The 13,960-nt window shown below is 42.4% G+C and overlaps 1 protein-coding gene across 11 annotated transcripts in view; it reads right to left on the reverse strand.

Moving 5' to 3' along the window:
- MAP7D3 (MAP7 domain containing 3) overlaps positions 1-13,960 on the reverse strand; it is a 126,569-nt gene that overhangs the window by 13,856 nt on the left and 98,753 nt on the right. For all 11 annotated transcript variants that reach the window (XM_040323745.1, XM_040323752.1, XM_040323751.1 and 8 more), the window contains one exon: positions 8,263-8,367. In XM_040323745.1, coding sequence (XP_040179679.1) covers positions 8,263-8,367 — 105 coding nt within the window. The remainder of the gene's footprint in view (positions 1-8,262; positions 8,368-13,960) is intronic.

The raw sequence follows: 13,960 nt of genomic DNA on the forward strand, positions 1-13,960 counted from the left end.
CTTCAGTCCTTGAGATCCATTCCATAGGAGTTACCGAGACTGCATCGCTCACCTAGGAGATCCTGCCACACTGATTCAGGTCCTCTAAGACCGCAAGCTCATCAGACCCACTGTTGTATAATCAGATGAGTCCACTCCTTCAGGCAATCGGCCATTCAACATCCAGTGTTCCTATTTGGAAGAAGTTTTTCCATGTCACGTGGTCACTAATTATATATATATATATATATATATATATATATATATATATATATATATATATATATATATATATATATATATATATATATATATATATATATATATATATATATATATATATATATATATATATATATATATATAATCACTGTATTCAGTTGTGATATTTTCACTTAGCATATATTGCTTTTATGTCCTTTTATCAGTCACATCAGGTTTGATTGATTCAGAGCTGCACTGTTTGTTCCTATTCTTGATATACTTTGTTGGATTGCTGGCAGCTTTTTATTTTTACATGTGGGTTTAGCGCAGTTTTTTCTCTCTTTATTTTCACCACTCTAATAAAGGTTTAACCCCTTGATCGCCCCCCAGGAAACCCTTTCACCAAGCGATCATTTTTCTGATCGCTGTATTAGTGTCGCTGGTGCCGCTAGGTAGCCAGTTATTTTTTTAGGTTTATAGCGTCAGGTACCCCCATATATTGCCTAAAAAAGGTTTTAACCCACCGATTGCCCCTAGAGTTAACCCTTTCAATCCTGGTCTTTGCATTGGTGAATGTTTTGAACGCTACCACACACACACTAGTGAAGTTTTAGCGTAGGGTACAGAATCACAGACTAGGACACACTTACACAGGGTCTCCCAAGATGCCATTGCATTTTGAGAGACCCAAACCTAAACCGAACCGTTACAGTTGTTACAGTTACAAAAAAAAAAAAAAAAAAAAAAGTGTAAAAAACAAACAAAAAAAAAAAAAAATAGTTGTTTTATTGTTCTCCCTATTATTCTGCTCTTTTTTACTGTATTCTTTTCAGCAATGTTTTATTGTTATGTTTTATCATGCTTGCTTTTTAGGTATGTAATTTGTTTTATACTTTACCGTTTACTGTGTTTTATTGTTAACCATTATTTTGTTTTCAGGTGCGCCATTCAGCTGCAGCACAGATTTTTTTTTTTTGACAGCAACAGAGTTTGCTCCCACAATACATAAAGCCATGACTCCAGTGCTGCAGGAGGCAATTTCACCACCACAGTTAAAAAAAGAGCATATATGCCGAAGCATGGGGGCAGCATGGGCGGAGGAGCGATTTTGCTCCAAATGCCACGTACATCCGGTCGAAATTTCGGCGGAGGCTTGCCCGTGGAAAAGTCTGATCGTGTGTACGCGGCATAACTTTTGCGGGAGGATACCCTTATGCTTCGGCATATATAAATGGTGCATGTATGCCCATCATTAGAAGTGGGTGGATGAAGGGAGGTATTCTAATGGTGGGCATACCAACCGATCAATCTCGGTTGGTATGGTCCTTGTTACAATATATGTCCAACAAGGACCAGCAACGTACTGGTATGTTGCTGGACTTTGAATGGTTATACCAGAATGATGGCTGCGGGGTTTAGGTATCATTCCTTTCAGCCAGCTTTCATGTAAAAGCAATCCTAGCGGCTAATTAGACTTATCACACCGATCTTGGTGTGGTCAGATGCTTTGAGGGCAGAAGAAAGATCTAGGGTCTAATAGACCCCAATAAAAAAAAAAAAAAAAAAAAAAAAAAAAAGAGTACCTGTCACTACCTATTTCTATCATAGGGGATATTTATATTTCCTGAGAGAACAATAAAATAAAATAAATAAATGGAAGGAACAGTTTTAAAATAAAATAAAAAAATCCATATAAAAGCCCCCCTGCTCTTGCGCAAAGGCGAACACAAGCGTCGGTCTGGCGTCATATGTAAACAGCAATTGCACTATGCATGTGAAGTATCACCGCAAAGGTCAGATCGAGGGCAGTCATTTTAGCAGTAGACCTCCTCTGTAAATCTAAATGTGGCAACCTGTAAAGGCTTTTAAAAATGTATTTAGTTTGTCACCACTGCGCATTTATGTGCAATTTTAAAACATGTCGTGTTTGGTATCCACTTACTCGGCCCAAGATCATCTTTTTTATGTATTCCCCCCCCCCAAAAAAATCATTTGAAAAATCGCTGCGCAAATACTGTGTGGGAAAAAAAATGCAACACCCACCATTTAATCTGTAGGGCCTTTGCTTTAAAAAATATATATAATGTTTGGGGGTTCAACTTAATTTTCTTGCAAAGAAAAAATATGTTTTCATGTAAACAAAAAGTGTAATTTTTTTTTTCTTGTGAAAAAAAAACAAAAAAAGTGTCAGAAAGGGCTTTGTCTTCAAGTGGTTAGAAAAGTGGGTGATGAGCGACATAAGCTTCTAAATGTTGTGCATAAAATGCAAGGACAGTTCAAAACCCCCCAAATGACCCCATTTTGGAAAGTAGACACCCCAAGCTATATAGACTTTTTGGGAGTCTAGCCGTGTACGGGACCCCAAAAACCAAGCACCGCCTTCAGGCTAAGGGTGTAAATTCTTGATTTCACTCCTCACTGCCGATCACAGTTTCGGAGGCCATGGAATTCCCAGATGGCACAAAACCCCCCAAATGACCCAATTTTGGAAAGTAGACTCCCCAAGCTATTTTCTGAGAGGTATGGTGAGTATTTTGCAGATCTCGCTTTTTGTCAAAGTTTTGAAAATTGAAGAAAAAATGTAATTGTATTTTCTTTATTTTCAGAAACAAAATGAGAGCTGTAAAATACTCACTGTGCCTATCAGAAAATAGCTTGGGGTGTCTACTTTCCAAAATGGGGTCATTTGGGGGGGGGGGGGGGTGTGCCATCTTGGCATTTTATGGCCTTCGAAACTGTGATAGGTGGTGAGGAGTAAAATCAAAAATTTGCACCCTTACAAATCCAGAAGGCGGTGCTTGGTATTTGGGGTCACGTACGCCGCTAGGTTCCTAAAAAGTCCCACACATATGGTATCCCCGTACTCAGGAGAAGCAGCAGAATGTATTTTGGGGTTTAATTTCACATATGCCCATGGCATGTGTGAGCAATATATCATTTAGTGACAACTTTTTGTAAAACATTTAAATTTTTTTTGTCATTCAATCTACTTTCCAAAATGGGGTCATTGGGGGGGGGGGGGGGGGGGGGGGTTGTACTGCCCTGCCATTTTAGCACCTCAAGAAATGAGATAGGCAGTCATAAATTAAAAGCTGTGTAAACTCCAGAAAATGTACCCTAGTTTGTAGACGCTATAACTTTTGCGCAAACCAATAAATATAAGCTTTGTTATTTTTATTTTTTTTACTAAAGACATGTGGCTGAATACATTTTGGCCTAAATGTATGACTAAAATTGAGTTCATTAGATTTTTCTTATAACAAAAATTTGAAAATATATAATTTTTTCAAAATGTTTGGTCTTTTTAGGTTTATAATCGCAAAAAAATTAAATCACAGAGGCAATCAAATACCATCAAAAGAAAGCTTTATTTGTGTGAAAAAAAAAAAAAAAAGACACAAATTTTGTTTGGGTACAACGTTGCATGACCGCGCAATTACCAGTTAAAGCAGCGCAGTGCCAAATTGTAAAAAGACCTCTGGATGACAAATGGCCCGGTCAGGGCCAGATTAAGAACATCTTGGGCCTGGTGCTGAGGATTTTGGTGGGGCCTTTTATAAATAATAAATAAGTGCGGGGGAATGACATGAACACAGCCCGGCCAAGGCAAGTGACCAAAGGCACAGAACCCAGACCGGGTGAAGATGGAAGTGCCTGGGCCCCGCCTGATTCATCACAGCGCTCAGGGCTCAGTCTGAAAATTTAAGTGTACCCTAATGTGCTAATATGCTGTGCATACTTGTACATTGTGGCATAACCTACCCCAGGGCCTCTGAAAAGTAGTAATGTCAGGAAAGTTTACTACCACTTTAATATCACAGGATCCCAGGAGCCTCTCATGGGGCCCCTACTGACCCAGTGGCCCTTGGGCGTTGCCTAAGTGCACAGTTGCCAACATTTAAAAAATATTTTCAGGGACACTTCTTTATATAAGTGCTATATTTAGAGTAGCTGAGATCCCCGATGTTCCTCTATACATCATAGTAGTAATCACAAAATTAAATGAGTACTAATAATGGGGCAGAACAAATATGAGAACTGAGATTTCCTTTAGTTGAACTAACAAAGGTGTGTCCATTCTAGAGCTGGTAACATTGAGGATATTCAGTATAATTTTAAAGAACTGTTTTTGTGGGTAAGCGACATAGGGGAGGAGTATGGGCGGTATACAAGTGGGAAGTATGTGCAGGTGAGGGAGAGGAATGTGGAGGGTCCAACAGTGGGCACTATGTACAGGAGAGGAATGCAAAGGGTACGGCAAAAGGCACTATGTAGAGAGGAGTGTGAAGGGTATGACAATGGGCAGTATGTACAGGAAGAGTGTGGGGGTATGACAGAGGGTAGTACGTACCAGAGAGAAGTGTGGAGGGTATGTATAGGAGAGGAGTGTATGACAGTGGGCACTATGTACAGGAGAGGAGTGTGGAGAGTATGACAGTGAGCACTATGTACTGGAGTGTAAGGATATTTAGGGACTGCGTAGTGGTTAAGCGGGTCATACATGGATTGAAATTACGCCAATTAAGCAGAGACCAGCCATAGTCGATCTATTTCACAAACAGTGAAACTGGGATCTTTCACGTCGGAAAAACGCACGGTGCCATGTGGAGTCCCCCAAGGATCCCCCCTGTCACCGGTACTGTTCAACATCTATCTTCGCCCTCTCTTTGATATTATCAGTAGCCAAGAACTACTTTATCACTCTTATGCAGACGATACGCAATTGTATTTTCGCATCTGCAACAAAAAGGATCATCATCTCAGTTTAGAGAAATGTCTCTCTTCGATAGAAAATTGGATGACTAAGAGTTATCTTAAACTCAACAGTTCCAAAACAGAACTTCTTATGTTTCACGCCAGCCGCAAGAGTCAACTGGCAACAACCTGGACACCGCCGCCCATTCTGGGCCAAAGCATCACCCCTAGCTCCAAAGTCAAAAGTCTAGGAGTCATTTTTGACACCTTCATGACAATGGACGCACAAATAGGGTCAGTAGTCAGCGGATCGCACCATTTGTTGCGCCTACTACGCAGACTTATTCCATTTATCCCCAAAGAAGACGTAGCAGTCGTGGTGGGAACAATCGTGAATTCCAGACTGGACTATACAAATGCCCTTTACCTCGGGCTCCCAAAGTACCAAATCGCTCGTCTGCAAGTCGTACAGAATACGGCCGCCAGACTGGTGACTGGGAAAAGGACATGGGAATCAATCTCACCTTCGCTGAGAACCCTTCACTGGTTGCCAGTAAAAGACAGAATTGCATTTAAAGCACTCTGCCTGACACATAAGTGCATCCATGGGAAGGCTCCGCAATATCTTTGCGACAAGATAGAACCTCACAATTCTAATCGCGTTCTGCGATCCAGCGACCAAAATCTGGTCAAGGTGCCAAAAACCAAATACAAGTCCAAAGGAGAAAGAAGGTTTGCTTTTCAAGGTCCGAGACTATGGAACGCTTTACCAACCAGCGTTCGGTTGGAGGAAAACCACCTGACTTTCAGAAGACAGATTAAAACTCTGCTCTTTTGATGTCATGAGACACGAAACATCAAGCGCCCAGAGGCGATTCAGTTCGCATGTGCCGCGCTATATACGTTTTTCATTCATTCATTCATTCATTCATGTATGGGCTAGCTGGTTCTACACAAGTCAATCTATTAATCGACTTGAGTACAAACAGCCTGTTAGGTTTTTCCCAAAACAATCAGTGCTGCCAGCTATAGTTAGCAACACTGATCATTGTACTCACTGGCAGAACACAATAACACTGCAGGAGTGATTCCCCCATCCACAGGTCAGCAGGTGAGAGGGTGTGTGGGGAGAGGCTGGGGAGAGATACTAGTCAGTGGCTGGGTAGGCACTGGCTAGTATCAGAGCCAGATACACACAGGTTACATACGCCACGATCGTTAGAGCGGGAACAATAATTCTAGTATTAGACCTCCTCTGTAACTCTAAACATGTAACCTAAAAAAATTTAAAGCATTGTTCAGGATACCAAAAAAAATCGTGCTAACTTAACTAGTGTGTTTTTTTTAATGAATGAATGTTTGAAAAATTGCTGTGCAAATACCGTGCTAGAGCTGCACAATTAATCGTTAAAAAAAAATGTGATTCCGATTCAACCCCCCTGACGATCTCCAATGCAGAGTTTGCCGATTCTTTCATATAACAAGTGGAAAGATTTTCAGCTATCAAAAGAAAAGTTTTTAACAGGAAACATTGTAACTAACACTTCCTTCTTAGATCAAAGGGATACACTTGTGTGTAAAAGAAAAAATCTGGGCAGTCTGCCAAGTTTGTAAACAAAATGAAACATTATAACCAACTATCTTCTTAGATCAAACTTCTGTGTGTAAATGCGGGAAATTTAACCACTTAAAGTCCAACACTTGTTTAAGTTAAAAAGCAATATTATTTGCTAGAAAATTACTTGGAACCGCCAAATATTATATATATTTTTAGCAGAGACTCTAGGGAATACAATGGCAATTGCTGCAATATTTTATGTCACACTGCATTTGCCCACTTCAATAAATAACAAAAACCATAAAAACAAAACAGTGAAGTTAGCCCATTTTTTTTTTGTTTTAATGTGAAAGATGATGTTACGCCGCAAGAATCGTGAGAGAATCGTGATCCATCTTCTAAGCAAAAAAATTGCAATTCTCATTTTAGCCAGAATCGTGCAGCTCTATACCGTGCAACATAAAAAGTGCAAAGACCACCATAGAGTAATTTTCTATTTTCTAGCAAAAAACAAATTATGATTTTTACATAGTAGTAGAGAAGTGTCAGAATTGGCCTGGGTGGTAAGGGGTTAATTACCATGAGTAATATACAAATTATTATAAGCCCTGTGATCCTATCAGTTTGCTGCAGTGTGTCAGCTTGTATTTATATTGGGCGCTCTGAATGTAGCTTCTGACAGGCTGTGCAAGCAGGCCCGTATCTCCGGAACCATAAATGATAGCCGTCCCATATTTTGACCAGTTGTGGGGTAGGTCTTCAACTGCCTACCCCCCAAATGTGGGGTTTCTGTGACCTCTGGTCATCGAGCTACAACCCCCGAAGTGGATATTTTTTTGGGGGGCAAATGGGCCTATCTTGAGAAAGGGGCCTGGAGCTGCAGCTCCATCAGCCCCCTTGTTAATCCGGCCCTGGGCCCGGTTAAGAACAAACCTACAGACCCTATGTTGTTTGTAACCCGGGGACTGCCTGTAAAGGCATTTGGTTACAAAATAATTTTATTGCCATACAACCAGCCAATCCAGCTATAGAAAGTGTGGCAGATGTTTTAACAAGTTCTATACCAAAAAGCTATAATTCAAAAATGATAAATTTGTAGTATATATAGAAAAGATTCACAATCCAGCTACTTATGAATTTTCACAGGCCTTGTGCACAATGGACGTTTTTAAGGATGCTTTTAGGAGAATCAAATTTTTTTCTGCTTCTAAACTACCCTACATGTTTAGCTTACGTGTCCATGTACATATCGGCAATTTGAGACAGAACAAAACCCCATAGCCAGCGCATCCAGGAGCAGCAGCATTTTGGCAGAAAAATGCTTGACGCATGTAAACTCGTGTTATTGATAGGCACGCTTGGGCGTTTATTTCAATGGGCAGAATAAATTATTATTCTGGCCAATGAAATTAACACCCATGTGCTTAGCATGCCTACAAACGTCAAGTATTTTCTGTCAAAACACTGTTGCCAGGAGGAAAGGCATCCCAGAAGAGATGGTCAAATGTCCAGTGTGCATGAGGCCCAAGTGCAACTCCTAGATAAACCAGGAACTCTTCATCTGCAAAGCCCATACCCTTGATAACAAGTCTGTATAATAAAAATATAATAAGTAAACAAATTGCAGAAAAGTCACATAGAAACGATTCAATTAACCTGCCATGGAATATACATGGTCCATCAGATAGTGCCAGTATGAATAATAGTACCAATGGCGATATGTGGAACAAAGAAGATATACTAGATGTCTTTCCTCCAGTGATCTCCAATAACACAACTTCAACAGCAGTTCAAAAGCAGTGCACCGTTCACTGCGACTCATTTACCTTTTTCCTTTCAAGCCTTTCTTGCATATTTTGCTGCATGATTTTTTCTCTTTCTTGCCTTTGCTTTTCAGCTTCCTCAAGAGCTCTGGCTTCAGCTTCTTCTTTCTTTAACCAAAATAAAATTATGTCACAATATACATTAAACAACCTAGTAATAGTCAGTTCAACCAAGTCCTCTGCAAAAGGTACCAGTACAAGGTAACATCAATTATGAGTGAATTCGATACTGTAGATCTTCACATAAATTAGAATTCTCCTATCAAAGATGTTAGAAAAAACAAGCTTATCAGAAGCGTAACTAGAACCTTCAGGGTCCAGATGCAAAAAAACATGAAGGGCAACCTCCCCTTCCCTCTTCCACCCGCTCCCTGGTCTCCCAGTTCTGGGAGGGCGTCCATGAACATCCTCCCAGGACCCTGCCTCCCGTGTGCCCCCTGGGGCGCGCATCCAGTGTGCTCCGCGACGCGTCTTTCGTAAACAGCTGATCACAGATCATGGTAAAGGCCAATCAAAGCAGATAGCATGAAAACAGAGTTTCCGGTTATCGGCAGTCCTTTCCTCCCATGCTGAATCTGTGTGCGGAAAAGAGCTGTTAACCAGCAAGACTGTCAGTACATTGTTAACACTGATGATCGGGGCACTAATCATCAGTGCCACCTATCAGTGCTCATCAATGCCATCCAGCAGTGCCTCCTCAGCAGGACTCTGAGCTGAGAGCGTCTCCCTCATACAGCCCAGAGCCTGCACTGACCATTCCCCCTTCCTCCTCCCTCTCATGGATGGAAGAGGAGAAAGCCGATTTGCTTCTTTTTCTTCCCACCCCTTTGCCTAGCTGTTTATCTTCAAACTTCAGGCAGGACACATACACAGGAGGAGAGGGGCAGGAGAAGGAGCAGCAAATGTGAGGGAGGAGGGGGACTGTCAGTGCAGGCGCTGGGCTGTATGAGAGAGCCGCTCTCAGCTCAGAGCCCTGTGGGCAGCAACCTTTGGGGCTCCCCCAACAATGGCGGAATGCCAGGGCCTGATCGCAAGTGCAACCCTAGTAGTTCTGCCACGTAAGCTTATAGATATTCCACTGTATTTCTGCATCTAAATTCAAATTTTTGTTTTGATTGGTTAGGGTAAATTAACAGGTTTTTATTGTTCTCTGTGACCATGCTGGGCAGAATCACACCATATAATCTGGTGCCTTGTCACTGGGACAAAGTGAGGGACGATCCAGAATTTTGATTTGTCATCAGGACAAGAAGACATCTACTAAAATAATTTTCTTTACTGTAAAGAGATTTGCCACTCACGTTCTCTGTTGTGCCCTCAATAGGAAAATCTCTCCAATGTGACATATATTAAAAAAAAAAAAGCTTCACAAAAAGGTAACAAATCCTTCCTTACTCTTCAAAATTGTAATCGTTATTGGGCCAGATTGATGCACATGTGAGTAGTCCCACTGAAAATCATCACCAGCATTTATATGTTTATAAAAATGTTCAATAACGCTTAACTCATCACCGTTTCATTCCATAAACTATTTAATGTCATACAAACAACTTGTATGCTTCCTAATGTAGAATGGTTTAGTTATCTGCCAGTCAACCACTTTGTTATACTAGGACCTGCCCCCCAGGAGAGGTTTTCTGTACTGTACTCCAAGATATGAAATTTACAGCCAAGACAATGATGACACTGACTACATCCAGAGCAATTTCCTTTGGTTGTTTTGGAGCAGTGCATAAGCATAGAAGGAATTGTATAATCTTCGTTGAGGTGAAAGACTGATGCCACTTTAGGAAGGAATGATAACCTTCAGGGCCGCTGATATAAATCACGGGGCCCTGTACAGCCTACCTGACGGGGCCCCCTACAGACCCGCCCATGGACCAGCCCCTGACCCCTCCCCGCACCCCGCCTTGAATTAAAGTGCGGGTTTGTCTTCAAGTGATATTTATCTTTCTGCAGCCAGTTATAAGCTTGATTATCCAAAAGAAATACTGTGATGTTACAGAGACTGCAGACATGATACAAGAGATCAATGCAGCCTCACACTGTGCCCATCTGTAGCCAGATCTGGGCCCATCAATGCAGCCTCACTGGGCCCATCAATGCAGCCTGACCTCACTGTGCCCGCCTACAGCCTCGCAAGTACCTTAATCACAGAGTATTACATAATAATTACCCTCTGTGTCATGGAGCTGCGGTCTGAACTGTTCGGCAGCTGTCCACTGCAACAATGCACCACCTCCTAGATCGCAATAGATGGTTAAATTAAACACCAAGGATGAGCTCCAGCGTGTTCGCATAGTACACGTGCAGAGCCCACCAGGAAGTCTGCGCGGCGCTAATCACAGCCAGGGAGACATTTCCCGATCTCTGCAGCCGAGCATCAGGAAATGTCTCCCTGGCTGTGATTAGCACAGCGCCGTTCAGACTTCCTGGCGGGCTCTGCACGTGTACTATGCGAACACGCTGGAGCTCATCCTTATTAAACACTGATTACAGTGAGTGGATGGCCGCTGAACAGTTTAGACCCCAGCTCCATGAGACAGAGGGAGATTTCTATCTCCCACTGTGTGTGATGACACAAGGGGAGGAGTGAGGACTGTGCACTTGGATCAGTCCTGTGCATCGCTGCAGAAGGGGCGTTGGTTAGAGAATTTTTTCTGATGGTGACTTTTCTTGCTTTTAGCACGGTAGGAATGAAATTCCGAGACCCCTCTATCCCTTAAGACCTGGGCTTCAACAGCCATGCCGTTAAAGCCAGTTACTGCAAAACAGGATGGACAGAGGATCCTGAGACAGCAGGTCTGGCCTGTTGAGAAGAGGCCAAGGGTTGTCTCAGCAACCCGAGCATGTGTGTACCAGGTTCTTCTGGGCCAGTTTGGTGCAATAAGAATCACTGGCTTTTTCTCTTGCGCTAGATCATGGAGCAGACAAGGTAGAATTCACACTGACGGAAAGGCATCAATTAGCCTGAACTAAGAACAGAGTATTATCAAGGCATCCAATGGCAGTGCTAGAGGGTCTTTGATTCTAGCCACAAATAGAGGTAGTTTGGGGAAAGGCAATAGCCGCTCCAGGTGGGAACCCAGATGAATATCCTCCATTGCAGACAACTCAGGTGCAGGCAAAGCAGGAACAAAGATGGTCTCTGGACCGCCACACTCTGAACAAATTGTGGCCTTTTATTAAAAGAAGGACAGCACTACAAGTCACAGCAAAATAAAATAAAACCTGACTGCTGACGCGTTTCGCACTGAAACTAGTGCTTAGTCATAGCTCATTTGTTCAGAGTGCGGCTGTCCAGAGACGATCTTTGTTCCTGCTTAAATAGAGGTAGTTTGTTATCGAATTTGGTGATCTGGATATCCACATCTGGGGTCCTCCATCTCTGACATATCAGGGTGAAGGGCCCCCACCCCTTGATCCAGGCAGTGGCAGCTGAAGTAATACACCTTCCAGTTGCCACTCCTGGGATGTAGACTGCAGAGATCGCTGAACAGCAAGTCTCTATACATAAGACAAAATGGCTTGCTTCCTTTAAGGCTGCATGACTACTGGTACCCCCTTGGTGGTTGATGCAGGCCACAGCCATGCAATTGTCTGATTGTACCCCGATTGGGTGATCTTGCCGAAGGGGGTCTCAGTGTTCGAGTCATTCTTCTGAGCTTCGGGTTGTTGATGGGAAGCTTTGCTTCCATAGAAGACCATGTTCTTTGGACCAAAAGGAAATGGAACCTACCATCGCCGCCTAAAAAGACTAGCATATGTTATCACTTTCCAGTGATAAGGAAGGAAAGACTTCCCCATTATTAAAGCGCATTTTCACTTTAGAAGTCAAATTTGAGGAAGCCCCACTATGATATGTTATGTGTTCCCATTCACACAGAATGCCTACTTTGTTTAATAATATTTTTTTTTACCTTTCTGATTCTCAGGAGAAGGCGTCATGGTTGCAAGTTTTTTTGAAAAATGCTAGAGTAAGCCTATTCCAAGTCTGTTCTCCTTAAAGCGGAGGTCCGCCTAAAATAAATAAATATTAAAAGCCAGCAGCTACAAATACTGCAGCTGCTGACTTCTAATAAATGGACACTTACCTGTCCAGGGTGATCAATCGCTCGGCTCTCAGCTGCCCCCGCCGCCATCCTTGGCGAGGGAATCGGGAAGTGAAGCGTCGCGGCTTCACTTCCCAGTGAAGACAGAGGGGGGGGGGGGGGGGGGGGGGGGAGTCTGTATATCTGCACCCCCCTGAAAGGTACCAAATGTGACACCGGAGGGGGGTTCCGAAAAGCGGAGGTTCCATTTTTGTGTGGACCTCCGCTTTAACATACCATGCAAGAAGTCCAACCTCTACACCTTTAACCTATTGTCAGGACAGACAATTTTCAAATCTAGTTATCAAGATCTGCCTGCACAGTACAGACAGAGCAATTATGGCAGCCCCCTCAAACAAAAAAAACTACCTATGACTTTTCCTTTCTAGACGGTCCAGAAAAGCAGAAAAAAAAAAAAAAAAAAAAGTATGCCATGTACCTGGGTAACAAATATAAAAAGTAGGTGTTATGCCAATTTGGCCACAAAACTGGAACAGTTCCGGATTATTTTTTGCATTATTTGAACCCTAGAGAGACGCTACTTTCAAAAACGATTTCCTGCTCTCAACTGTATGAGGGGGGCGAGCAGGAGTGTCAGGACGCCCACTAACACACAGCTCCTTTCTCTATCTGCAAAGTAGAAAGTGTCCTGACACTCCTGCTCGCCCCCTCAATAGTCTTTCTACACACCAGGGATAAAGCCTCACATTACAGTGTGTAGTTACAGACAGAAGAACAGGAAGTGAGGATTTTGCAGAAGAAATAAGGACATTTAAAAGCAAAATCGAAGGATGAGGTAAGTGAAGGAGGACTGCACTAAGGTAAAGGAAGCTATTTAAAGGGAAAAAAAAATTACCTTTACAACCCCTTTAAAGCCCCATAATTGAGGGTTTAGTGCTTATGTATGCACCTATTCTAGGTCAGGCATCTAAAGTGGCTGTAATTCTTCTCTGATCTCCACACTTCCTGGTTGTCTGTTTCCTGATAACCACAGTGCTGGGAGCTTTCTCTGTGGTCACCAACTTCAAGGAGGTGTGATTACTGTGTGTCTTAAATACCAGTTTTGTTTTCCAAACCATCACTGCCCTGTATGACTCTGTGGCTCTGTACAGCAGAGAGGCAGGAAACATGCAACAACGAAACTAGAAACTACAGGTACATTATATGATTGATTATCCATTTTTAATCGTTTTTAAAAAGGAATCAGTTAACTATTAATGTCTCTATACCCTGTAAACAGTCATTTCAGCATAATTTTGTTTTTATTTACAACTCCTTTAAGGAGTAGGGTGTGCAATATAGGGCAAGCATGTCTGGAAGGAGTGCATAGCAACCTGGGTGTAGAACGTCCTGTAGAAAAAATCCTTATGGTGAAAGGAGGAAAGAGGAAATGCCTCAGCACCTTATAAGAGCTCTAGGCAGAAGTGGCAGTAAAGTGTGCAAGCAGTGGTGTGATGCAACACCTGTCATTTACCCGAGATGGAGCTCTGAGTGGATGAGTTTTAGGGCCACATTTGAAAAGTTTACACTGTAAAGTGAATAATTTCCAAACATAGCCCTGGTTTTTACAGTAACAGTCAAAGATATAGAGTCCCGGTTTCCGGCCATCA

Source organism: Rana temporaria, chromosome 9 (genome assembly GCF_905171775.1).
Source record: "Rana temporaria chromosome 9, aRanTem1.1, whole genome shotgun sequence".
Classification (NCBI taxonomy): domain Eukaryota; kingdom Metazoa; phylum Chordata; class Amphibia; order Anura; family Ranidae; genus Rana; species Rana temporaria.